Source organism: Oncorhynchus mykiss, chromosome 27, assembly GCF_013265735.2.
Source record: "Oncorhynchus mykiss isolate Arlee chromosome 27, USDA_OmykA_1.1, whole genome shotgun sequence".
Lineage (NCBI taxonomy): Eukaryota > Metazoa > Chordata > Actinopteri > Salmoniformes > Salmonidae > Oncorhynchus > Oncorhynchus mykiss.
Window position 1 is genome coordinate 3,281,990 of NC_048591.1, and position 27,838 is coordinate 3,309,827.

At 43.6% G+C, this 27,838-nt stretch overlaps 1 protein-coding gene across 2 annotated transcripts; it reads right to left on the minus strand.

The window, feature by feature from the left end:
• Positions 1-502: 502 nt before the first annotated feature.
• Positions 503-26,050, minus strand: LOC110507348 (matrix metalloproteinase-23). 2 transcript variants are annotated; one of them, XM_021587280.2, is made up of 9 exons: positions 25,717-26,050; positions 25,443-25,598; positions 20,658-20,794; positions 8,984-9,123; positions 8,687-8,854; positions 3,045-3,209; positions 2,599-2,709; positions 1,837-1,963; positions 503-1,454 (listed from the first exon to the last, which is right to left on the minus strand). In XM_021587280.2, the coding sequence occupies exons 2-9, from the start codon at positions 25,590-25,592 to the stop codon at positions 1,262-1,264; spliced, it is 1,191 nt and encodes a 396-aa protein (XP_021442955.1). In that variant the 5' UTR covers positions 25,593-25,598; positions 25,717-26,050; the 3' UTR covers positions 503-1,261. The 2 variants fall into 2 exon arrangements, with proteins under 2 accessions (XP_021442955.1, XP_021442954.1); XM_021587279.2 differs by having other exon boundaries at positions 25,443-26,050.
• Positions 26,051-27,838: the final 1,788 nt, after the last annotated feature.

Sequence of the window (27,838 nt, forward strand, 5' to 3'; positions counted from 1 at the left end):
CACAAAGTAGATGTCATAACTGACTTACCAAAACTATAGTTTGTTAGCAAGAAATTTGTGGAGTGGTTGAAAAACGAGTTTTAATGATTCCAACCTAAGTGTATGTAAACTTCCGACTTGAACTATATCTTATAAGAGTTTAATTCGAGAGAGAGTAACTCGTTAAATACGTTTTCCCCCTGGTGCCCCAAGTTACTGAGTTAATTGTTACACGAGTAATTTAATCACATACTAATTCAATAATAATTAATTGATTTGATAAGATAACAGTCATCGCATTAATGCAGTCATCGCATTAATGCATGTCTGAGAATGTGGGCACGATCAGAATGTGGACAAGACCAGGATGCATGTTAGAACCAGGCATAAACGGGGCTTGAGTGCCCTAATATCAGTTCTGACTTAAATCTGCGAATACTTTCCGTAAGTACTGTACACACAGTGATAGCTGCATCATATTTCCACCATTTTTCTCAAAACATATTACTAGAAATATCAACTCTGTCCTAGACATTTTACAAAGTGAGATATATCAATACAACAACTGAATGGAAATGACAGTCATCACATTTAAAGGGTGAGCAAAGCTAGTCTTTTCTGTCTGGATCTTAAAGTCTGATGTCCTTGATGATGAATGAAGTATAAGGCTGAGCGCTGGGGTCTATCCCATTTATGACCTGGGGAGTACTGTCAGAGTACAGCCTGCTTAAAGGTAGACTCAGCTATATGATATCATCCTACAAACCGGGGAAACTTCCTGTTTACAGACATTAACAACAACAGAATTTCAATCTGCCAAGACTGACACTATTGGCTCTAGACTAGAGGGTTGTTTCCATTGGTAAATTATCTGTTGATTCTAAGGTTAAACTCAAGGAAGGTTTTCTGTTTTCTGTTGGGGGTTTTTATTTTAGGGAAAGGGGGATACCTACCGTAGTCAGTTGTACAACTGAATGTCTTCAACTGAAATGTGTCTTCCGCATTTAACCCAACCCCTCTGAACCAGAGCTCACGACCCCTGAGTGAATATGGTCCAATATGTGGCAGTCTTGGCAGATTTTAAATATCAGGAAGTCGTCATGGTGTATGATGTCAAATTGCTGAGTTCCATTTTAATATTATAATTGTTGCCACCTGCATTCCACTGCGGCTAGCGGAGAGGCACATGTGGCACAGCTGTGGGTTCGTCCTCTTTTCCTCCATGCCTTATACTTTCCTTCCCAGCTCTCATTCTTCCCTTCCCTCACTCACTCCGTTCAGCTCAACTGTTGGAGGGCTGTTCAGGCTTCAGCCGGATGGCCCAGGAGTTTGCAGAGACCACATTGCCGCTACGATGGACGCGACAGGTGTAAGTGCCCTCGTTAAACTCGTTGGCAACGATGCGGAGGTCGCGGCCCTTCATGATGATGTAGCCGGGGATAGAGATCAGGAGCTGTTCTCCATCCTTGTACCAGCTGGAGCAAGGTCAAAGGTCATACCAGGGACAAGCACGGGGAGAGAGGAATCAATCATTAAAATGTTATGTACATATGTCCAACAACCTTTGCCAGAAACATAGTCACAGTAAAATAAGAAATACTCCCATAAAAAGACCTGACAGAGCAATGGGAGAATCTGACCATTATTTATGGTATATAGTGGTCTGAGATTTGGACAAGCCGTCTGCCCCTGCCTCTGGATCACTTGTATTGTGTACTGCCACTATGTGCATTGGTTCGATTCCAACCCACTGTTCTAGCACCATCTCTCCTCCATCTACTTCTCTCGCTCTCTATCCTGTCCAATAAACACCAAAAATATGATTTGTACATTACTGTATTTAGACTATTTTCTCACCTGACTTTGGGAGGCGATCTAGGATTCTTCGTCCCACAGCGGAAGCCCACAACCTTTCCACGAGGAACCATCTTGACCTTGACGTTGGAAGGCAGTGGAGTTGGTGTGGTAACGGCCTCAAGAGGCTCTACAGGAAGTGAGTGAAATACCAGGACAGTCATGATACTTCCCCCACAAGATAGGCCTAATATTCCTCTGTGGGTTTTTCTCAGTTCATCTTTCCTCAATTGCTCGCATCCTATTTCTTCTCCTCCTTCTCAAAACAAACCGGAAGAGAAGGTCTGAGGGGAGAGACTTTGGACGTTCTCCTCCAATATGGTTGAGAAAGAGGAGAGAAGATATGATGCGAGGATTTGTGTAAAGATGAGTCTATTTGGGGATAAAACATATGCCACAGAAGTGATATCAGTACAGTAGGACAAGGGAGGACACAGAACACAGAGTTGGGCAAGCTAAATCCTGAATTTGTGCAACATAACACAAGGTTTAGGCATTTTAGTTATCCGTTTCGCAAATGTTGTCATCCAAAGCTTCTTACAAACCCAGGCAGGTCCGAAATCAAATCTATCAAAACCAGGCTAGATCCACATTAACTATTGAGTCCTGATCCATTTGCTGGCTTAAGACAGTCTTAAAAGCATGCTGTTAATAGATGTAGATACATGGAGAATGCAACTTTACATTCAATATAAAATCCAACTGGTGAACTGCAGTGTTCTTAAATGAATGTACAATCAAGAGTGGACAATATGCCTGTCTGACCATAGCAGAGGTCGCAGCGGCGGGCACAGTGTTTCTTCATGAAGCTCTTCCTCCTTTCGCAGAAGCCAAGGCGAGCCCATGGATCACACACGCGCTTCTTGTCTGTGCATCCTGGAATACAACACACATATAGACATTTGTGGTATTAACGTTTTCTTAGTGTTATGTCTTATACCTGTGTAATTAAAACGAATCACTTGTGTATCAACAACATTGTATTAACACGTTACATGGTACTGTGGTATTTGTCTTGTTATTGTGTTGTAATTGCACAATGAGTTGAGCGGGATTTGGGGGAATAGAGAATATGTTAATACAATGTTAAGACAATGTTAGAAACTACATCGTTACAATACATGTATATATATATATATATATATATAAAGTCTTAATGTATCCTCGCACACAAACAAAAAAACATATGATTGATCTGAGTGTTCCTTCACCATAGAGGCGCTGGATTCCCCAGATGTCGTCCTGGGCAATGTTCCTCTGTCCCGTGTAGGTGGCATTGGGGTGCATCAGGGCCTGGGGGTCACGGGAGTGCCACAGTCCCAGGGCGTGCCCGATCTCATGAGCCGCAACCTGTACCAGGTCATTCAACCATACACCTGGGGGAGGGAATAGACACAATTACGCAGGTACACAACTTATATCAAAGGACAAGGGGGATTGGGATCCCTGGGTAGAATACGTAGAGTCATTATAGACGTGATCATGGTTGAGGAAACTTAAAGATTCTAGAATCGTGTGTTGGTATATACAGGTAACTTCCAAAAAAAAGGAAACACGAGTAAATGAGAGTGTGTGTGTGTGTGTGTGTGGTATTTCTCGTGGAAGAATGTTGTCGAAACCCTCCAATAGAGTTCTAGACACTTGTAGAATTTATGCCAGAGGCATCATGCTCATAGGCGACACAGGTGCACGTGTAACCTCAGATTTGTCCAGTTCAAAAATATACATATACACTATATATACAAAAGTATGTGGACACCCCTTCAAATTAGTGGATTCAGCTATTTCAGCCCCACCCATTGCTGACAGGTGTATAAAATCGAGCACACAGCCATGCAATATCCATAGACAAACATTGGCAGTACAATGGCCTTACTGAAGAGCTCAGTGACTTTCAACGTGGCACCGTCACAGAATGCCACCTTTCCAACAAGTCAGTTCGTAAAATTTCTGCCCTGCTAGAGCTGCCCCGGTCAAGGGTAAGTGCTGTAAAATGTGAAGTGGAAACATCTTGGAGCAACAACGGCTCAAATGCGAAGTGGTAGGCCACACAAGGTCACAGAATTGGACCGGCAAGTGCTGAAGCACGTAGCGTGTAAAAATTGTCTGATCTCGGTTGCAACACTAACTAATGCGTTCCAAACGGCCTCTGGAAGCAATGTCAGCACAATCATTTTTTGTCTGGAGCTTCATGAATTGGGTTTCCATGGCCGAGCAGCTGCACACAAGCCTAAGATCATCATGCGCAATGCCAAGCCTCGGCTGGTGAGGTGTAAAGCTCCACACCATTGGACTCAGTGGAAACACGTTCTTTGGAGTGATGAATCTAGTTTCACCGTCTGGCTGTTCGACGGACAAATCTGGGTTTGGCGGATGCATAGTGCCAACTGTAAAGTTTGGTGGAGGAGGAATAATGCAATTCTAGAGGATTCTGTGCTTCCAGCTTTGTGGCAACAGTTTGGGGAAGGCCTTTTCCTGTTTCAGCATGACAATGCCCCTGTGCACAAAGTGAGGTCCATACAGAAATGGTTTGTCGAGATCTGTGTGGAAGAACGTGACTGGCCTGCACAGAGGCCTGACCTCAACCTTATCGAACACCTTGGGGATGAATTTGAATGCCGACTGCGATCCAGGCCTAATCACATCAGTGCCCGACCTCATGTTCTTGTGGCTGAATGGAAGCAAGTCCCCGCAGCAATGTTCCAACAGCTCATGGAAAGCCTTCCCAGAAGAGTGGAGGCTGTTATAGCGGCCAACTCCATATTAATAACCATGATTTTGGAATGAAATGTTTGATGAGTAGATGTCCACATACTTTTTGTCATGTGGAGCATATAGTGCCTTCAGAAAGTCTTCACATTCCTTGACATTTTCCACATTTGGTTGTGTTACAGCCTGCATTTAAAATGGATTCAATTGAGATTTTGTGTCACTGATCTACACACAATACCCCATAATGTCAAAGTGGAATTATGTTTTTAGAAAGGTTTACAAATGAATTAAAAATGAAAAGCTTAAATGTCTTGAGTTAATAAGTATTCAACCCTTTTGTTATGGCAAGCCTAAATAAATTCAGCAGTGAAAATGTGTTTAACAAGTCACATAATACGTTGCATGGACTCAATCTGTATGTAATAATAGTGTTTAACATGATTTTTAAATGACTACCCCATTTCAGTACCCCAAAGGGGTGGCAGGAACATAGTGGTTAGAGCATTGGGCCAATAACTGAAAGGTTGCTGGATCAAATCCCTGAGCTGACAAGGTAAAAATCTGTCGGTCTGCCCCCTAGCCCATTGTTTCCCAGTAGGCAGTCATTTTAAATAAGAATTTGATCTTAACTGACTTGCCTAGCTAAATTAAAGTACAAAAATACAGTTGAAGTTGAGAAATTTACATACACCTTAGCCAAATATATTTAAACTGGGATTACATTTTTACTGGGATGAAATGTCAGGAATTGTGAAAAACTGAGTTTAAATGTATTTGGCTAAGGTGTATGTAAACTTCCGACTTCAACTGTATATATACAATTTTCTGTAATGTCCTGCAGCTGAGAAAATAATTTCAACCTCAAAGATCAGGGAGGTTTTCCAATGGTTCTCAAAGAAGGGCACCTATTGGTAGATGGGTAAAAAACATTAAATATCCCTTTGAGCATGATACTAATTATTAATTATACTTTGGATGGTGTATCAATATACCCAGTCACTACAAAGATACAGGCGCCCTTCTTAACTCAGTTGTGGGAGATTTCAGAGATTTCACCATGTGAATGTGGCCAATGTGACTTTAAAACAGTTACTGGGTTTAATGGCTGTGATAGGAGATAACTGAGGATGGATTAACAATATTGTAGTTACTCCACAATACTAACATAAATGACAGAGTGAAAAGAATGAAGCCTGTACAGAATACAAATATTCCAAAACATGCATTCTGTTTGTAATAAGGTACTAAAGTAATACTGCAAAGAATGTGGCAAAGAAATTCACTTTTTGTCCTGAATACAAAGCATTATGTTTGGGGCAAACACAACACATCACTGAGTACCACTCTTCATATGTAAGCATGGTGGTGGCTGCAACATGTTATGAGTATGCTTGTCATTGGCAAGGACCAGGGAGTGTTTTAGGATAAAAAATAAACGTAATAGAGCCAAGCACAGGCAGAATCCTAGAGGAAAACCTGGTTCAATCTGCTTTCCAATAGACACTGGGAGGTGAATTCACCTTTCAGCAGGACATTTACCTAAAACACAAGGCCAAATAAACACTGAAGTTGCTTACCAAGACAACGTTGAATGTTCCTGAGTGGCGTAGTTACAGTTTTTAATTAAATAGGCTTGAAAATCTATGGCAAGACTTGTCTGTCTAGCAATGATCAACAACCAACTTGAAAGAGCTTGAATAATTATTTCAAGAATAATGGGCAAATATTGTACAATTCAGTTGTGCAAGGCTTTTAGAGACTTACCTAAAAAGACTCACAACTATAATCGCTGCGAAAGATGATTTTAACATTTATTGACCCAGGGCGTTGTATACATATCTAATCAATATATTTTATTTTCCATTAATGTGGCTAATAGTAGTACTAGCCTCTCTACACTGGCTTCCTGTTAAGGCTAGGGCTGATTTCAAGGTTTTACTGATAACCTACAAAGCATTACATAGGTTTGCTCCTACCTATCTCTCCGATTTGGTCCTGCCGTACGTACACTGCGGTCACAAGACACAGGCCTCCTTATTGTCCCTAGAATGTCTAAGCACACAGCTGGAGGCAGGGCCTTCTCCTATAGAGCTCCATTTTTATGGAATGGTCTGCCTATCCATGTGAGAGACACAGACTCGGTCTCAACCTTTAAGTCTTTACTGAAGACTCATCACTAGTAGGTCCTATGATTGAGTGTAGTCTAGCCCAGGGGTGCAAGGTGAACGGCAATGCACTGGAGCGACGAACTACCCTTGCTGTCTCTGCCTGGCCAGCTCCCCTCTCTCCACTGGGATTCTCTGCCTCTGACCCTATTACAGGGGCTGAGTCACTGGCTTACTGGTGCTCTTCCATGCCGTCCCTAGGAGGGGTGAGTCACTTGAGTGGTTTGAGAAACTTACGTGATCTTCCTGTCCGTTGTTTCTCCCCCTTGAGCTTGTGTGGTGGAGGAGATCTTCGTGGGCTATAAGTTTTGTCTAAGGGTAGTAAGTTGGTGGTCTGTTGATATGGGAGCTGTGCTTTGGAAAAGTGAGTGGTGTTATATCCTGCCTGGTTGGCCCTGTCAGGAGGTATCGGACCGGGCCACAGTGGCCTTAATGGCCATGTACTCTTATAATCTCCATCCAGCACAGCCAGAAGAGGACTGGCCCACCCCTCAGAGCCTGGTTCCTCTCTAGGTTTCTTCATAGGTTTCTGCCTTTCTAGGGAATTCTTCTGTACTTCTATATCTGCATTGCTTGCTGTTTGGGGTTTTAGGCTGGATTTCTGTATAGCACTTTATGACGTCTGCTGATGTAAACAGGGCTTTATAAATACATTTGATTGATTGACTAATAAAATATTTTGGGGGGAGAAAAAAATACACTTTGTAACACAATAAAATGTTGAAAAAGTCAAGCTGTGTGAATACTTTATGAAGGCAATGTATATACTGTATATATACATTTTCTGTTGTTGTTGTTTGTTTCTCTGTAATACTACTAGCCACCTAGCACTTTTATGAAGTTGGCTTCAGCTAGCCCCGATAAATTCCCAACCTCATAACTAGCTACCAAGAAACCATTTCAGGCTATCAATCAAGTTAGAGTAGCTAGCTTGTCTAACTGTCTTAGCTGGCATGCCTGCTGGCAAGGTTGGGGGACTTTAGAAAAGCAAACAACAACTAAATGTACTAAGTAAGACTCACATGCCTTTCAATCTTTTACCCAGATTGTTGCAGAGAAGCATATTTTGCTTCTTTAAAAAAATAGCCACCAGTCAGGAGGATACAGACAGCTCAAGAGGTATGCTTAGACATGCAGAAAAATAAACACGTTTTTTTTATCATAATGATTATGGCTCTCGATTGCAGGAAAAGGCTGTTTTAGGTGTTTGAAAAATTCTAAATTGTCCAACTTAAGGACGGTGGGCCTAGCCCCCCTACGTACCACCCCCAGACATCCTCACATACTTTGTGCCCCCTCAGATGTTTTGGGTGCATGATGCCCCTGATCTATGCCAAGGTGCATTGAAGCTGCTCAACGCCCTATTGAGACACTTTATGTTGGTGTTTCCTTTGTTTTTGCAGTTACCTGTATATGCAGTTACCTAAATATTATTGTATGATACAATACATTAGTGTGATGTATCTATGTGCTGTATGTTTTTTGTTTTTGTTTGTTTGTTGTTTGTTTTTGTTATTTGCTGTGCTTAAAAAATTGAATTACTGAATATCACATGACTTATTGAATGTTGTGAAAACCAATAAATACAATTTTCCACCCCCAAAAAGGACAAGGGGGATAACGGAAGTATGTTCGATTTACAGTAGCTCGTCTGGCGAGCAGAGTCAGCACAAAGTGCAACCTCTTTGTGCCCATCTAACACACACAATATCAAGTGCACCTCTGGTTGTAAACTGGTTTTCTGGTTGAGGATACGTCAACCAGATTATAACCAACTGGTCTCTATTACAACCAGGTAAACAGTTTTTTTTTCAAGACAACATCAAGTTTACATCTGACAAAAGCATCTAAAAAAGATGTCATCAACGTCAATCGATTCCTTTGAAATCCATGGGTGGGGGAAAGTGAACGAGTACACTTTTTGGGGGAGGATAGAGAATCGGAGCACAGACAGACAGGGAGCAGAGTCTTTCCACCTTGTTTCCAGCTGAAGCGGGACTTCCCCAGGATCCAGAACTCATGGTTGTCAAAGTGGATCTCCCCGCGCGGGGGCAGGAAGGCATGGGCCAACTCCCCGTTTAGCCCATCAAAACAGGGGTGCAATGGAGACCACCAGCAGTCTGTGTGGTTCCACGTGTAGAAGCCTGGAAGCATGAGCACACCACGCGCACACATTTAAAGCAGGGTGAATTAAAGTCACACACACACCTTTAACTTATTAATGTCTAATCCATAGTGATACTGTCAGGTTCTATTTAATTATGTGGTCTTACCGATGATAATGTCAGCACTCTTGTTGGGGTTTGTGATTTCAGCAAAGTAGAGAGGGGACACGTCGCTCCACTTGGAGAACGCAATGCTGATGGCCTTGCGGGTGCCGTCTTTGTTCAGTGTGTTGGGAAACTTCACGATCCTGACAGACGTGAATGGACACGCAGACATACAGACAGATGTGAACAGAAAGACAGAAACAAGTATAGATTGGAAAGTGACAGACAATGCGACGAACTTGGATTCCCAAAAGCATATTGCTGTTCCCTTTCAGTCGGTCATTCAGTATAACATACTATAGGGAGTCAACGATCAACCGTATTCACCTGAAAAACGCCCAACAGGCCAATGGATGCTCTTCCCCCCTTGGCGCTTGAGGGCGCCAGGCTGCCCTGCATCACGCACTCCTACCATAATCAACTGCACAATCTGCCTTCAATCTGCCTTCCCTCGTCATGCGCATCAGCGATATTGGACTCACCTGGACTCACTCATCACTTGTTTATTACCTCCCCTATATTTGTCAGTTCCCCTGCTCTGTTCCCTGCTGATGCATTAACTGTTTTTGTCTTTGTTACCCTTGTGCTGACGCTGTTCTTGTCTCGTTCCATGTCCGTTCCTTACTAAATGTTTGACTCCCCATAACTGCTTCGCTTCTCCAGCGTCAATTCATGTGACAGAATGCATCAGCCGACATTCGAAGCAGCGGGAGTACTGGTGTTCCGGTTGGTGGTGACGTCAGCTCTGGGTCACCGTTGATGGAACCGGAGGTGCCTAGCTAACTCGTCAGGCTTCCACGCCTTAGCTTGCTCGAATGGTTTCCTTGCCCCGGTTGGCTCGGAAGGCGCCCATCCCACGTTGGGCCTCAGCCGGATCGTCAGGTCTTGTTCGCCAAGCCGGCCCAGAAGTTTTTTTGTTTTGTTGGTGACATCGGGGTGGATTCGGCCACCGATGGAACTGGGGGTGCCTAAGCCAGGCCGTTGGGCTTCCACGCCCTGGCTGGCTCGAGATGTTTCCTTGCCTCGGTTGGCTCAGCAGGTTTCCATTCCATGTCACGCTCCACCGGATCATCGGGCTCCCTCATTGCAGACGGATCGACAGGCGTCCTTGCCTCAGCCGGTTCGTCATGCCCCCATGTCTCAGCCGGCTCGCCACGCTCCCACGCTCCTGCCGGTTTGTCGGGTTTTCCACGCCCCAACCGGCTTGCCCAGCGCCTATGTCTCGGCCGTTTCGCCCAGGTTAGAAGCAGGCTGGCGCCCCTAGAGGGGGGGTACTGTCACGCCTGCTCCCGCTCTTCCCCCCTTGGCACTTCAGGGCGCCAGGCTGCCCTGCATCACGCACTCCTGCCATCATCAATTACGCACACCTGCCTTCCCTCATCACGCGCATCAGCGATATTGGACTCACCTGGACTCACTCATCACATGTTTATTACCTCCCCTATATTTGTCAGTTCCCCTGCCCTAGTACCTGCTGATGCATTAATTGTTTTTGTCTTTGTTACTCTTGTGCTGATGCTGTTCCTGTCTCGTTCCGTGTCCGTTCCTTAGTAAATGCTTGACTCCCTGTACCTGCTTCGTCTCTCCAGTGTCAATTCATGTGAGAGTCCGCCCTTGAAAGCCTTGCCTTCCTGGTTATAATACTGGGGCTCACATCCATTTCCTCAATTCTTCTCTCTTCAGCTCGCCTTTTCAAGCAAACTTTTCAAGCACACAAAGACTACGAGATTTGCCTCTGACTTCGGTGTCTGTTAGTGGGGAGTACTCATCCCCCTAGATTTTGAGAGTTTTGGGTATTGGTATCGGTTTTTGTGTTTGCTTAAAGCAAACTACTTTCTGCTCTACTTGTGTAGCTAATGCTTCCTTGCTTGGGTAGGATTTGTGTTTGCTATTACCCCATTAATTTCTGCTCTGCTTGTTTAGCCAGTGCTTCCTTTCTGAAGGAAGTGGCCAGTGGTAAGAGTAAGTTTAAAAAGGCTAACTAATCGGATGACATCAGTCTGGGGCAACCTAAAGCCTCGGCTTTGGATTTGGCGGGGAGAGTGAACTGTTGGTGGTTAATGCGCCTTTGATGAAGCTGTGTTGTAAGGCGGCAGATCACCTGGTTGTGGATTGGCCATCTTCTCCCCCTCAGTGGACATACTCCAGGTTTGGGGGAAGGTATTTACCTTCTGTCCCTGCAGAAGTGAAGCGTCGCTTAGCTCTGTTTAAACATTTTGCAGATGAGCTAAAGACGACCTGGGATTCCCCTCATTCAGCCAGGCTGGTGCTGCCAGGTTATGGATGAGTTAATGAATGTAGAGGGTATGAAGGAGGCAGGGCTCGTTTGCACACCGCCGATGGATGGAAAGCTGCCAAGTTACTTAGCTTCCGAATAATAAACAGTGCCGGTTCTCGGCGGATCAGCTGGACAAAGTGTAAAAGGCTCATGGTGTTACTCTGTACTCGGACAGAGGGATTTGGTCAACAGCGGAAAGGGAGCTGCATATATATGATCTAGAGTTACAGACTGTTTTGTTGGCGCTGAGGCGTTCCCTTCCCATGTTGGAGGGCCATGTGTTGGTAAGGTCCAACAGCATACACTACCATTCAAAAGTTTTGGGTCACTTAGAAATGTCCTTGTTTCTGAAAGAAAGTTGTTATTGTTATTGTCTCTTAAAATAACATCAAATTGATCAGAAATACAGTGTAGACAATGTTAATGTTGTAAATGACTATTGTAGGTGGAAACGGCTGATTTTTAATGGAAAATCTACATAGGCGTACAGAGGCCCATTATCAGCAACCATCACTCTTGTGTTCCAATGGCACGTTGTGTTAGCTAATCCAAGTTTATAATTTTAAAAGGCTAATTGATCATTAGAAAACCCTTTTGCAATTATGTTAGCACAGAATTAAACTGTTGTTCTGATTAAAAAAGCAACAAAACTGTGTGTTGTCGTCTGTTCTTCTCAATCTGTGCACTCTGCGGGGACCTGTGGTGGGTTTTGTGTCATTGGGTCTATTGTCCCAGGCGCACAGGAGAGTTTGGCACCCATGACCACAGATATGGGATCTGTGGGTTTGGCCCCTGAAAGGTTGAATTTGACGGCTATGAGTTTACCCTCAAACGTGATTACGACTACACAGTCGTCGCGTGCACCCTTTACAAGAGGGTTGTTCGTCAGTCTCTCATTCACAATTTGGTGTCAGGTTAAAGGAGTTTCTCCTTTTCAGAGGTCTTTGGTGAACATTTTGATGTCCTTGCAGGAGCTTTTTGAGTAGGGCCTTTCTTTTTCCACATTAAAGTTTTATATCAGTATACCCTTCTCATATGGAGTCTGTGCCAGGCGACTCCAAATGATGTTACATACTAATGCGACAGCTATTCTTCTTGGGGTCCACACAAAACATGAAACATGACATAATAAAGAACATTAATAGACAACAGCTAGAGAACAAAACTATTTTTTTAAAATGTAAAGACAAAGGCATACGTAGGGCTGTGGCGGTCACTAAATTTTGTCAGCCGGTTATTGTCAAGCAAATAACTGTTGGTACCTCAATTAACATAAACACATTTAGCATCTCCTGGCTTCCACACATAGCCTACAAGCCAGTGATGCAGACCTATGGAGTATCTACATTTTAAAAAGTATAATAAAGCCATGTAATATAGCCTACACCTTTACAATAAATCCATTATTTATTTTAGACAAGTCTAAAGTAACATGATATGAAGAAAATGCAGTCAATTTCAGAAGAACCAAATAGCATACCAACTGACCCTCATACCAACTGACCAACTTGCCCTCCAAATACACCTCTGCTGTATTCAACCAAGATCTCAGCTATCACTGCCTCATTGCCTGCATCCGTTATGGGTCTGCGGTCAAACGACCACCCCTCATCACCGTAAAACACTTCAGCGAGCAGGCCTATCTAATCAACCTGTCCCGGGTATCCTGGAAGAATATTGACCTCATCCCGTCAGTAAAGGATGCCTGGTTATTCTTTAAAAGTGCCTTCCTCACCATCTTAAATAAGCATGCCCCATTAAAAAAAAATAGAACCAGGAACAGATATAGCCCTTGGTTCACTCCAGACCTGACTGCCCTTGACCAACACAAAAACATCCTGTGGCGTTCTGCATTAGCATCGAATTGCCCACGTGATATGCAACTTTTCAGGGAAGTTAGGAACAAATATACACAGGCAGTTAGGAAAGCTAAGGCTAGCTTTTTCAAGCAGAAATTTGCATCCTGTAGCACAAACTTTAAAAAGTTATTGGACACTGTAAAGTCCATGGAGAATAAGAGCACCGCCTCCCAGCTGCCCATTGCAATGAGGCTATGAAACACTGTCACCACCGATAAATCCACTATAATTGAGAATTTCAAAAAGCATTTTTTTTACGGCTGGCCATGCTTTCCACCTGGCTACCCCTACCCCGATCAACAGCCCTCCACCCCCCACAGCAACTCGCCCAAGCCTCCCCACTTCTCCTTCACCCAAATCCAGATAGCTGATGTTCTAAAAGAGCCGCAAAATCTGGACCCCTACAAATCAGCCGGGCTAGACAATCTGGACGCTCTCTTTCTAAAATTATCTGCCGAAATTGCTGCAACCCCTATTACTAGCCTGTTCAACCTCTTTCATATCGTCTGAGATTCCCATAGATTGGAAAGCTGCCGTGGTCATCCCCTTCTTCAAAGTGGGAGACACTCTTGGCCCAAACTGCTACAGACCAATATCTATTCTACCCTGCCTTTCTAAGGTCTTCGAAAGCCAAGTTAACAAACAGATTACGACCATTTCGAATCCCACCGTACCTTCTCCGCTATGCAATCTGGTTTGAGAGCTGGTCATGGGTGCACCTCAGCCACGCTCAAGGTCCTAAACAATATCATAACCGCCATCGATAAGAGACATTACTGTGCAGCCGTATTCATCGACCTGGCTAAGGCTTTCGACTCTGTCAATCACCAGATTCTTATAGGCAGACGCAACAGCCTTGGTTTCTAAAATGATTGCCTCGCCTTCAGTGTGTCAAATCAGAGGGCCTGTTGTCCAGACCTCTGGCAGTCTCTATGGGGGTGCCACAGGGTTAAATTCTCGGGCCGACTCTCTTCTCTGTATACATCAATGATGTCGCTTTTGCTGCTGGTGATTCTTTGATCCACCTCTACGCAGACGACACCATTCTGTATACCTCTGGCCCGTCTTTGGACACTGTGCTAACTAACATCCAAACGAGCTTCATGGCCATACAACTCTCCTTCCGTGGCCTCCAACTGCTCTTAAATGCAAGTAAAACTAAATGCATGCTCTTCAACCGATCACTGCCCACATCTGCCAGCCCGTCCAGCATCACTACTCTGGACGGTTCTGACTTAGAATATGTGGACAACTACAAATACCTAAATGTCTGGTTAGACTGTAAATTCTCATTCCAGGGTCACATTAAACATCTGCAATCCAAAATTAAATCTACAATTGGCTTCCTATTTCGCAACAAAGCATCCTTCACTCATGCTGCCAAACATACCCTTGTAAAACTGACCATCCTACCGATCCTCGACTTCGGTGATGTCATTTACATAATAGCCCCCATCACTCTCCTCAACAAATTGGATACAGTCTATAACAGTGCCATCTGTTTTGTCACCAAAGCCCCATATACTACCCACCACTGCGACCTGTACGCTCTCGTTGGCTGGCCCTCGCTTCATACTCACAAACCCACTGGCTCCAGGTCATCTACAAGTCTCTGCTAGGTAAAGCCCCACCTTATCTCAGCTCACTGGTCACCATAGCAGCACCCACCCGTAGCACACGCTCCAGCAGGTATATCTCACTGGTCACCCACAAAGCCAATTCTTCCTTTGGCCGCCTTTCCTTCCAGTTCTCTGCTGCCAATGACTGGAACGAACTGCAAAAATCACTAAAGCTGGAGACTCTTACCTCCCTCACTAGGTTTAAGCATCAGCTGTCAGAGCAGCTTCTTATCCTACCTCATTTGCACATGCTGTATATAGACTTTTATACTTTTCTACTTCTTCTACTTCTCCCTTGAAAGGCATGAGGTCTGCTTTGTTTTTTGCGCAGGCAGTATACACTCTGTCAATTTCCAATTCACAATTAGAGAAGCCCTCACATTTCCCAGCGGCATCCCTTTTGTGTGGCCATAATGCTCCCTAAAAGCACCTCTCATCTCACTCGCAGGGCACTCCATCACGTGATTGGGTCTTTCTCACAGGCTACAATGGAGACGGACACATCGGGAACGCAACTGCGAGGTGCATATTGAAGATATTGGAAGAACTGTCCACGTTTACTTTTAGTCAACAAAATGAGTAGGCCTAACAAACAGCAAAAGCACTAGCCTACGTCAATCTACTATCCCCCGTAGTACAAAAGTTTAACTATCCTATTCTGTGTGAGAAATAAATATTCCAAGCATTGTCTGGGACAGTTGTGTGATACGATAGATCCCAAATGAATACAACCACTAGCATCAAACAAACTTTTTTATGCAATGACGCTGACAGACGTTTAGTTTAGACGTTTTAGTTTTAAATGTTTATAAACTATTAGGCTATTTATTCAAATGATATGCGCAGCAATGTGCACACGGCTAAACTATTAGGCTATTCCTGCACATTATAAGCGCAGAAAGGCTATAAGCAGGAATGTTCCATTAGCGGGAAAACACCATTCTCAAAAGTGTCCGCAAATGCGATTCTGCATGTAATGCTTTTATTATAAAGGTGCATTTTTATGGTGAAAATGATCTTCCCCAAACTTGAAGCACACTGCTTATGAATGCCAGTTAGGCTCTACGGCCTTTGTAAAGCGGATTAATGTGCTTAATTTTGAGAAGTTATTTGGACGCTTTAGTTGTGATTACAAACCTTATGCTGGGCATCATTCACAAGTGATAATATATAATTCACAAGTGATAGGCTAATATTGTCACCCATCAGACTATTCTTGATTTATTATTGTATTTACATATACTAAATAATATATGTGTGATATTCATTTTGATTTAGAATGGACCATTATCATGCACCTGTCTCGAAACAGGGGCAGCGGGAAAAAATACATGTCATCTACGCACTTAATTAGCGAATGGAGGACGCAGTGATAAGAGGGACAACAGAGTGCTGAGTATCAGGCAGTTAGCAAGTTTGGCAGGCTACTAATGACCAACAGCATTATCAGAGCTTGGAGAAGCCTAATTATCGAAATGTAACTGTGAAATGTGACTGCCTTCATGACTCGTGACCGCCGGTGTGGCGGTAATACAGTCACCGCAACAGCCCCCCGCAACACCCGTGGTGGTGTCTGTGCTTCGCTCTATTCCATTTATTGTTAGCCTAAAAAACTTCCTAGTCCTTGCCAATGACAAGCATACCCATAACATGATGCAGCCACCACCATGCTTGAAAATATGAACAGTGGTACTCAGTGATGTGTTGTGTTGTATTTGCCCCAAACATAATGGCACATTTCTTGCAGTTTTAATTTAGTGTCTTATTGCAAACAAGATGCATGTTTTAGAATATTTGTATTCTGTACAAGCTTCCTTTTTTCCCACTCTGTCATTAGGTTAGCATTGTCGAGTAACTACAATGTTGTTGATCCAACAGTTTTCTCCTATCATAGCCATTAAACTCTGTAACTGTTTTAAAGTCACCTGATGGTGAAATCCCGCCGCGGTTTCCTTCCAATCCGGAAACTCAGTTAGGAAGAACGCCTGTATCTTTGTAGTGACTGTGTGTATTGATACTCCATCCAAAATGTAATTAATAACTTGACCATGCTCAAAGGGATATTCAATGTCTGCTTTTTTTATTTTACCCATCTACAATAGGTGCCCTTCTTTGCGAGTCATTGGAAAACCTCCCTGGTCTTTGTGGTTGAATCTGTGCTTGAAATTCGCCTTATAGCCCTTATAGATAATTGTATGTGTGGGGTACAGAGATGAGGTAGTCATAAAAAAAATCATGTTAAACACTATTATTGCACACAGAGTGATTCCATGCAACTTATTGTGGGACTCGTTAAGCACCTATTTGCAATAAGAAAGGGGTTGAATTGACTCAAGACATCTCAAGACATTACAGTTTTCATTTGTAATTAATGTGTAAAACAATTCTAAAAACATAATTACACTTTGACATTGTTGTCAGTAGGCCAGTGACACAAAACCTCAATATAATTTAAAATTCAGGCTCTAACACGACAAAATGTAAAAAGATCCTGGGCTGTGATTCGACGAGTGAGTTTATAAGGAAGTGCATAGGAGATGTTGTACCCACCGTGACTATTAAAACCTACCCTAACCAGAAATCGTGGATAGATGGCGGCATTCACGCAAAACTGAAAGCACGAACCACCGCATTTAACTATGGAACGGTGACTGGGATTATGGCCAAATATAAACAGTGTAGTTATTCCCTCCGCAAGGCAATCAAACAAGCGAAATGTCAGTATAGAGACAAAGTGGAGTCGCAATTCAAAGGCTCAGACACGAGACGTATGTGGCAGGGTCTACAGACAATTACAACTACAAAAAGAAAACCAGCCATGTCACAGACACCGACATCTTGCTTCAAGACAAACTAAATACCTTCTTTGCCCGCTTTGAGGATAATACAGTGCCACCGACATGGCCCGCTACCATGGACTGTGGGCTCTCCTTCTCCGTGGCTGACGTGAGTAAGACATTTAAACGTGTGAACCCTCGCAAGACGGCATCCCTAGCAGCATCCTCAGAGCATGTGCAGACCAGCTGGCTGGTGTGTTTACGGACATATTCAATCTTTCCCTATCCCAGTCTGCTGTCCCCACATGCTTCAAGATGGCCACCATTGTTCCTGTACCCAAGAAGGCAAAGGTAAACTAATTAAATTACTATAGCCCCGTAGAACTCACTTCAGTCATTATGAAGTGCTTTGAACGGCTACTCAAGGATCAAATCACCTCTACCTTACCTGTCACCCTAGACACACTTCAATTTGCTTACCGCCCCAATAGGTCCACAGAAAATGCAATCGCCATAACACTGCACACTGCCCTGTCCCATCTGGACAAGAGGAATACCTATGTTCATTGACTATAGCTCAGCATTCAACACCATAGTACCCTCCAAGCTCATCATTAAGCTAGAGGACCTGGGTCTCAAACCCGCCCTGTGCTATTGGGTTCTAGACTAATTGACGGGCCACCTACAGGTTATGAAGGTAGGAAACAACATCTCCACTTCGCTGATCCTCAACACTGGGGCCCCACAAGGGTGTGTGCTCAGTCCCCTCCTGTACTCCCTGTTTACTCATAACTGCGTGGCCATGCACGCCTCCAACTCAATCATTAAGTTTGTTGAGGACGCAACAGTAGTAGGCTTGATCACCAACAATGATGAGACAGCTACAGGGAGGAGGTGAGGGTACTAGTGTCAGCAAAACAACCTCTCACTCAACGTCAACAAAACAAAGGAGATTATTGTGGACTTCAGGAAACAGCAGAGGGAGCATTCCCCTATCCACATCAATGGGACAGCAGTGGAGAAGGTGGAATGTTTTAAGTTCCTCAACGTACACATCACGGACAAACTGAAATGGTCCACCCACACAGACCGTGTGATGAAGAAGGCGCAACAGAGCCTCTTCAACCTCAGGAGGCTGAAGAAATTTGGCTTGTCACAATTGAGAGCATCCTGTCGGGCTGCATCATCGCCTGGTACGGCAACTTTTAATGACTCCAACCTAAGTGTATGTAAACTTTCGGCATCAACTGTATGTAAACATTATTAAAGCAGACTGCACCACCCTCTGGAGAGCCTTGCAGGTGTGGGTGGTGCAGTCTGCTTTAATAATGTTTACATACAGTTGATGTCGAAAGTTTACATACACTTAGGTTGGAGTCAATAAAACTTGTTTTTCAAACACTCTACAAATTTCTTGTTAACAAATTATAGTGTTGGCAAGTCGGTTAGGACATCTACTTTGTGCATGACACAAGTAATTTTTACAACAATTGTTTACAGACAGATGATTTTACTTATAATTCACTGTATCACAATTCCAGTGGGTCAGAAGTTTACATACACTAAGTTGACTATGCCTTTAAACAGCTTGAGAAATTCCATAAAATTGTGTCATGGCTTTAGAAGCTTCTGATAGGCTAATTGGCATCATTTGAACCAATTGAAGGTGTACCTAAGGCTGTATTTCAAGGCCTACATTCAAACGCAGTGCCTCTTTGCTTAAAATCAAGGGAAAATCAAAAGAAATCAAGCAAGACCTCAGAAAAAAAGTTGTAGACCTCCACAAGTCTGGTTCATCCTTGGGAGCATTTTCCAAATGCCTGAAGGTACCACGTTCATCTGTACAAACAATAGTACACAAGTATAAACACCATGGGACCACGAAGCCGGCATACCGCTCAGGAGGGAGATGTGTTCTGTCTCCTAGAGGGGAGGCTTGCAAGCCGAAGAACACCATTCCAACCGTGAAGCACGGAGGTGGACACTGACTGACCTAAGACAAGGAATTTTTACTGGGATTAAATGTCAGGAATTGTGAAAAACTGATTTTAAATGTATTTGGCTAAGGTGTATGTAAACTTCCGACTTCAACTGTATCTTGCATTACTCATCTCATATGTCTATACTGTATTTTATACCATATATTGCATCTTGCCTATGCCGCTCTGTCATTGCTCATCCATATATTTATATGTATATATTCTTATTCCATTCCTTTACTTAGATTTGTGTGTATTAGGTAGTTGTTGTGGAATAATTAGATTACATGTTAGATATTGCTGCACTGTCGGAACTAAAAGCACAATTATTTCGCTACACTTGCAATATCCTGCTAACAATGTGTATGTGACCAATAACATTTGATTTGAAGAGATTTCATTGTAGGCAGAACGCATCAGAGTACAATTCAGCCTGTACTAATCAGAGCTGTGGTAGGCTTACATGCAAATAGACCATTGCCGTATATGGATTTGTGCCATTCACTTTGAACTGGACTGTGTTTACAGCATAAGCGGTCATGAGTAGATGAGCTTTTTTTGAGATCAAAGAGAGAGCTGCATGGAGCCACGTTTGCACATGTTTTCATTAACTTTGCTCGTTAGTGAGTTAGTAGTCCAGTTATAGATAATTTGTAGTCAGCAATAGGGGAGTGATTGCTTTCTACAGGAGCACAAAACGTGAACATTTCTAGACATCTTTGAAAAGCGAGTTTGGTAAAGATTTTTTTTGTATTAAAGGGGCAGTGTCGTATTTCGAGACAGGCTTGAATAAGTTAAGGGTAGCATAATTTGTCTGAATCTCTATAATAATGGTATGGGAATAATAAAACATTTTATTTTGAATCAAACAATAACATTGTGTTGGTAGGTCTACATTATGATCAAATAACCACAGCAGCCTACTTGACCACTGTCTGAAACTGTACAGCCTTATTGTTCACAGTAAACGCACGCTGGAAGTTGCACAGAATTTTTTACCACCTTCAAGTTTGCGGTCAGCAGACCTGAAATTTGCTCAGTGTCCCTTTTGAAGGAACATTGGGATTGAATACTTTCTGAAGGCACTGCATCACTAATCCTCTCAGATCTTCAAAAGTGCCTAGGGGGTAGGGACAGGGGTCTGACTTGGTATTCAGGGTCTCACTTGTAGGTGAGGTTGAAATGCTTCCACTTGTGTCCCAGTGGGTTGATGGCGTAGCGTTTGGAGCGGCTCAATGCCGCCGCCGTCACGGGATGATGCTTCACAGAGCTCAGGGACTCCACAGACCGCTCACCAGCTTCCTGAGAGAGATGGAGCGGGGAGAGAGAGAGAGATCATTAGAGGTGACAAGAGGAGCATGACATGACCATGGAGAGGTGAAAACAGTGTGTGTGTAGGAGAGAGAGTGAGAGAGAAGCTTTGCACAGTCAGTATGTTGCAGTAGAGAGAATGGTATAGCGCCTGAGACAAAGAGCAAATGATCAGTAGCCTGTGAAACAAGACAGGACCAGTGGCAACCCGCCATTCAGGGCGAGCTCGAAAATTCAAGCCCCATGGGTCCTGCCATAGAGTTACATCAGAAGTGCCCATCCAAGAAGGCTCAAGGTCATTGGCCACATATAAAATGACATCAAATCACTTTATACCTACCGTAGCTTTGATTGGACTGAACATGTCAACATCACACTTTCAAAATCTTAGCTAGCAAGCTAGAGAAGCGGTCATCATCTACTGGCAAATCCCTTTCAATCCTTGTCATATGAAGAGACATTATAGATAAAACGTATCGGTGCTCATTGGCAATTTGACATGAACATTACACACCAAGATCAAAATCTCAAATTCAAATCAGTGTTTGGAAGGAATCAGTGGCTAACCGCAAGTGTTGCAAAGCAAGCACTAGCCTGCTATTCAGTGGAGAAGGTGTGTGGTGCAAGTCTGGGTTTAAAGGTCTCTCTTCCAAGTTTAAATAGATAAGCATTCAACACCATGGGCCAGAAAAGGTTGAAATACAGTGCATTCGGAAAGTATTCAGACCCTTTGACTTTTTTCACATTTTGTTACGTTAAAGCCTTATTCTAAAATGGATTAATTCGTTTTTTCCCCCTCATCAATCTATACACAATACCCCATCATGACCAAGCAAAAACAGGTTTTAAGATATTTTAGCAAATGTATTAAAAAAAATGTAAATATGACATTTACATAATACATATACAGACCCTTTTCTCGGTACTTTGTTGAAGCACCTTTGGCAGCGATTACAGCCTTGAGGCTTCTTGGGTTCGAAGCTACAAGCTTGGCACACCTGTATTTGGGGAGTTTCTCCCATTATTCTCTGTAGATCCTCTCAAGCTCTGTCAGGTTGGATGGGGAGCATTGCTGCACAGCTATTTTCATGTCTCTCCAGAGATGTTAGATCGGGTTCAAGTCCGGGCCCTGGCTGGGCCACTCAAGGACATTCAGAGACTTGTCCCAAAGCCACTCCTGCATTGTCTTAGCTGTGTGCTTAGGGTCATTGTCCTGTTGGAAGGTGAACATTTGCCCCAGTCTGAGGTCCTGTGTGCTCTGGAGTAGGTTTTCATCAAGGATCGCTCTGTACTTTGCTCCGTTCATCTTTCCCTCGATCCTGACTAGTCTCTCAATCCCTGCCACTGAAAAACATCCACAGCATGATACTGCCACCACCATGTTTCACAGTAGGGAAGGTGCCAGGTTTCTTCCAGACGTGATGCTTGGCATTCAGGCCAAAGAGTCCAATCTTGGTTTCATCCGACCAGAGAGTCTTGTTTTTCATGATCTGTAAGTCTTTAGGTGCCTTTTGGCAAACTCCAAGCAGGCTGTCATGTGCCTTTTAATGAGGAGTGGCTTCCGTCTGGCCACTCTACCATAAAGGCCTGATTGGTGGAGTGCTGCAGAGATGGTTGTCCTTCTGGAAGGTTCTCCCATCTCCACAGAGGAACTCTGGAGCTCTATCAGAGTGACCATTGGGTTCTTGGTCACCTCCCTGACCAAGGCCCTTCTCCCCTGATTGCTCAGTTTGGCCAGAAGGCAAGCTCCAGGAAGAGTCTTGGTGGTTCCAAACTTCTTTCATTTAAGAATGATGGAGGCCACTGTGTTCTTGGGGACCTTCAATGCTGCAGAAATGTTTTAGTACCCTTCCCTAGATCTGTGCCTCGACATAATCCTGTCTCGGAGCTCTGTGGACAATTGCTTCGACCTCATGGCTTGGTTTTTGCTCTGGCATGCACTGTCAACCATGGGATTGAAGCAATTGTCCACAGAGCTCCGAGACAGGATTATGTCGAGGCACAGATCTAGGGAAGGGTACTAAAACATTTCTGCAGCATTGAAGGTCCCCAAGAACACAGTGGCCTCCATCATTCTTAAATGAAAGAAGTTTGGAACCACCAAGACTCTTCCTGGAGCTTGCCTTCTGGCCAAACTGAGCAATCAGGGGAGAAGGGCCTTTTAAATCATGTTCAACGCCTTTCGAATCATTTACCATAGGTGGACTCCAATCAAGTTGTAGAAACATCTCAAGGATGATCAATGGAAACAGGATGCATATGACCTCAATTTAGTGTCATAGAAAACGCTCTCAATACTTATGCAAATACGGCTAGGTCGCCGCTCTTAAGAGGCCACGGAGGCGGGCTAAGAGGCGGACAAGGACTATGGTGGAGTGGGATCCACGTCCCGCACCAGAGCCACCACCGCGGACAGACACCCACCCAGACCCTCCCCTATAGGTTCAGGTTTTGCGGCCGGAGTCCATGCTTCTTGACACCATGCTCACTTAATCCGGAAGCCAGCTGCACTGGCGACCGTGTAAATGTGCATTGCGCTTGGCCTGCCCTGCCACAGCAGTCGCTAGAGTGCAATAGGACAAGGACAACCCAGCCGGCCAAACCCTCCCCTGACCCAGACAACACTGGGCCAATTTTGCGCCGCCTCATGGGTCTCCCAGTCACGGCCAGCTGCATCACAGCCTGGGATCGAACCAGGATCTGTAGTGACGCAGCTAGCACTGCGATACAGTGCCTTAGACTGCTGCGCCACTCGGGAGGCCATGAAAAATATTAATTTAATCATTTTTAGAATACGACTGTAAGGTAACAAAATGTGTAAAAAGTAAAGGGGTCTGAATACTTTCCGACATTACTTCTGCCCCATTCAAAACAACTGGAAACTCGGATCTGGGAAATCTTGCTCCGACTAGGAAAATACGTTTTGAATGGTCATCCAACTCGGAATTCCATGTCTGGAACTCGGTGCTCTTTCTAGAGCTCTGATCTGAAGATCAATGATGTCATGATTCGACTTTGTTTTTTTAAGGGTTCCCAGTTGTCTTAAAACCATCATAAATCCAGAGAATGCCAGACTTTGATGACATAGTTTGATGACAAAATTTGCCCACAAGGACTGCAGAGCCACCTTCCTGTTCAAGTGAGCACAGCACAACAATTTGAGTCCAAAAATGTATTGTATGCTGCTGCATAAATGATGTAATATGCCAGGGAGATATGTATACTGTAGCTAAGAACGTAATACTAAGTGTATGTTGTGTAGTAAGCTCATAGTAGCCCATGTGCCTCACCCTAATAATTTCCCTTTCCCCCTCATAACTTAGCCTACTGTTCTGACTTGGTGGTGAACATGTAGCCTGTAGACTGTTTTAGATAAATGTAAATCATTGAATATTATAAGAGCTTTCATTGTCTGCTTATATGCCCCCTTTATTTATCCTACGGTTCTGACTTGGTGTACAGAGAGAATACTGTAAGAACGGGCCATGTTCTGAATTCTGTCGCTGAACATATATGTTCATATATATATATTATTATAGTTATATTGACTACGTCCGTCCTAGCTCGCTCATTAATGTCGTAATAGAAATTACGGATTGCCTATTATCTGCCCGTCATCCCCTTATGCCATAGTTTGTACATCTCAATTGTCAGTAGAAACCATATTTGTTTAAGCATGTCAGCAATATCAGATATGTTGTTTTTTTATGCAGTAAATGAGGCTGAATGAACTGTTTCGCTGCCAGACAAGGCTCCGCTGATAGCCAGGTGGAGCAGTGGTTAGGATTCACTCCATGGTGCTGAAAAGAACGCTCTGCTGTAGGGACAGCTTTATGTAGACCCTAACAGTTTGCGGGCACCGTTTGTCACCGTTATAGTGCAATGAATGTATTGTTTAGTGTTGTGTGTGTTGTGTAGTGGCTTTGCTGGCAAGGTTTACATGCAAAAATCACTTAAATTATGACATTTTTTTGAATCAGTAAATGGGGGAAGATTTCAACTACCACCCAAACACAAAATAGTAATTGGAGTTGTTCATTCTATTTCTCCACATTTCTTCCACTATGAGTTAAAAGGAATAACTTAAAGTCAAGTTAAGCATTTTTCAGGCTTCCTGGCAAAAGGGAGCATGTCTGGCCTCTAGGAAGAAAATGTAAAAAAAGACACGTGGCACCAGTGCAAAAGGGAACAGAAATCACAACTTAACCCGAGACAGATGTAAAACCCTCCTCATCTGCTCTCATCACCTGACAGCCCCTCTCCATCTATCCATCTCTCTGTGCTAAAATATCTGTCACCCACATGTGAGCTGAAGCTTCTCCTCCAGCGCCCCCCTCCCCTCCCCTCACCACCTAAACCACTCCTTCCTTTCTTTTCTTCTTTCTCCCCATTTATTTTCCTATTCTAGGCTATTGTAACACTGATCAAAAAATAAACATACACAAAAATACATTAGGATCAAACCAGAAAAATGTGACTGTCAGTGTAGCTTACTTAAAACACTTGTTTTTTCAGTCTGTAAAAAAAACGATAACAAAACACAATAAATTAATGACAATACTGGGTTTGTTGAGTTGCTCGCACAGGCAAACAGTCTAAATATTACTTTTAGAATGTCCGTGTGCAGCCGTCCACTTACCGTTTTCCTTCTACACGTAGGGAGTCCGCCGAACCCATCCAAACCTACCAACATCAGCACTAGTAGAAAAAGTATCCGACGAGTTCCGCGCATCTCAAACACTGGGACGATGCCCTTGGCCGAACTCAACTTCTGCTTCCTGTGCTCCATTGTAACCTGTAGTCGTGTTTTACAGTTGACAGTCAATGGTAACCTACACTCAATGTCGAGAGCACATGATTCTGCTAAATGCAAGGATTGGTATAAAAGAGGTTGATCATCTTGGATAGGCTACCTTATTCAGGTGTTTTCATGCAGAAAGCATGAGTTCTGAACCAGAACGCGGTGCGTATCACAACGTGAAAACCACATTTGAACAGCTCTGCGGAGAATTTGCCATTTGGGCATGGAGCTCCAAATACTCATGTCCCATCAAACTCGTGTCATTCTCAGCATTCCGCGCTATTCTCCTTTGATATAATTGTAAACTCTTACTTTTCAACCGAGTCCTTGGTTAATTGCGTCGCATTTGTATGTTTATTGGGTAACTTTGATACTTCCCTGCCTGGTCTATGCAGCGACCGAACGGATCAGGTGTCGGTCGTACAAGTTCGGGCACGTCAGTCGAGTTGGTGGGATAGAGTGAGAGCGCCGCCCAGTTCTAAAACAACAATTTGTCTCAGCCTCTGCTCTCCCATTCTCTCAAGTGCTCTCAAACTACACACAGTTCTCAACCAGACGAATAGAGGGTAAAATGTTGCCTTCAAGTCTTCAAACTATTTTTGGGCAAACTCTTACTTAAATAACCACTCGTGGAATGTAAAAGTATCTCTCATCGGTTGAGGCCTCAATCCGCCATGGTTTAGAATACAAATTATGAAAGTCATTCATAGTTTATAGGCTAAGGACACATTTTTATAAGGAAACTTTTTCCCATACATTTATTAGTAAGTGTTATATAGCCACCAAAACTTGACATCGACACAGGCAAGTCTGCAACTCGCAAAAAACACAGCAACAGAGCCAGGGGTTTCTTCACGGTCAGTACTATCGGGGATCCTTGGGACGTCCATAAACTCTAACCCTAACCATAGGGACGTCCCAAGGGGGTATGGACGTCCCAAGGATTCCAAATTGCACGGACTGTTTCTTCACCTGTTGACTCATGTGGCGTGCAGTCCCAACTGTCTGCGCAAGGAAGGTGGGCACCATGACAATATTGCCGCAAAGAACATCCTTCCAGATGCGCTCATTTTTCTTTGCTTGCATGGACCCATTTTCCAATCCATCTGTTCAAACAGGCTCCATTATCCACTTCCTGGCAATTAGCAAGTGGCAACTCAAAAGACTAACAGAGGAGCTGTCAAAAAGTGAACTAACTCAAAATAATTATAGAAATCCATGCCTACATCTTAGCCTATCTCAACTCTCTCTGAACCCCATCTAGGTGTGATAGCTCCTCAGCTAATTATGGATCATCTATTGAAGAGGAAGGCGTTTAGTAGTCTATCATGACTAGCCCACAGTATGCCCCATCCTGGTTAGGCTACAGCAATGTGTCACCGTCTGCAATGCTGTGGCTCAGGAAGAGGCTTTAGGCTTTGCCTCACTGCATCAAGGGTTTGTTCTAGCCTACATCCCTTCATTCACCTCCAGAAAGTGGCCACGCTGGCAACTCTAAAAGTTATACAATTCTGCATGTGAAGTGTGCTCTCATAAAAAATCCATTGTGCAGAATGAGGTAAAATGTTTGTCAATTGAACTTTTTGGCATTGCCCATGGTCTGGCTGGCCAAGTGGTCCACAGTTTCCCCCTATCCCCACCACAGTTTCCCCCTATCCCCATCACTCGGGCTGACCTTAGGAAGACCCCGAGACAGCCTGTGGTTTTCAATAGAAGAGGACCCGTGTGACTCTTAAGAACATATAGCAAGAATTTGTGGGTTATGTTGCATGATATTTATGGATCAGGCCCAACGACAATGCTTTTGTTGTCCCATCCTTCCACTGATAAATTCGGATAAATTAATCACTTTTTGACTGAGAAAGTTAACGAGTAGCCTATCGCAAAATCGCCCGGAGATGATGGATACTGTGAGAACCGTCAGTGACCATCACACTTTTTAAAATGCTGTAAAACTACTACTCTAACACACATCTACAGAATAAGCTCATACATTATTATTCTTTTTTTTACTTGTGTGTATATATTGTATGACATCACATTTTCTGTATGTGTCTGTCTGTGTCACCAAGATGTTCAAATAAACCTAAACATAAGGAGAGTAGCCTAAGACGTCCACTTTAGTTCATTCCCAAAAATATAGAAAAAAATCCTTTCTAGAGACAGATTTTTCAGTAAAGGGCACCTGAATGGCGGTCTCATAACTTCCGCCCCTCACTGGACTTGGCCCTATG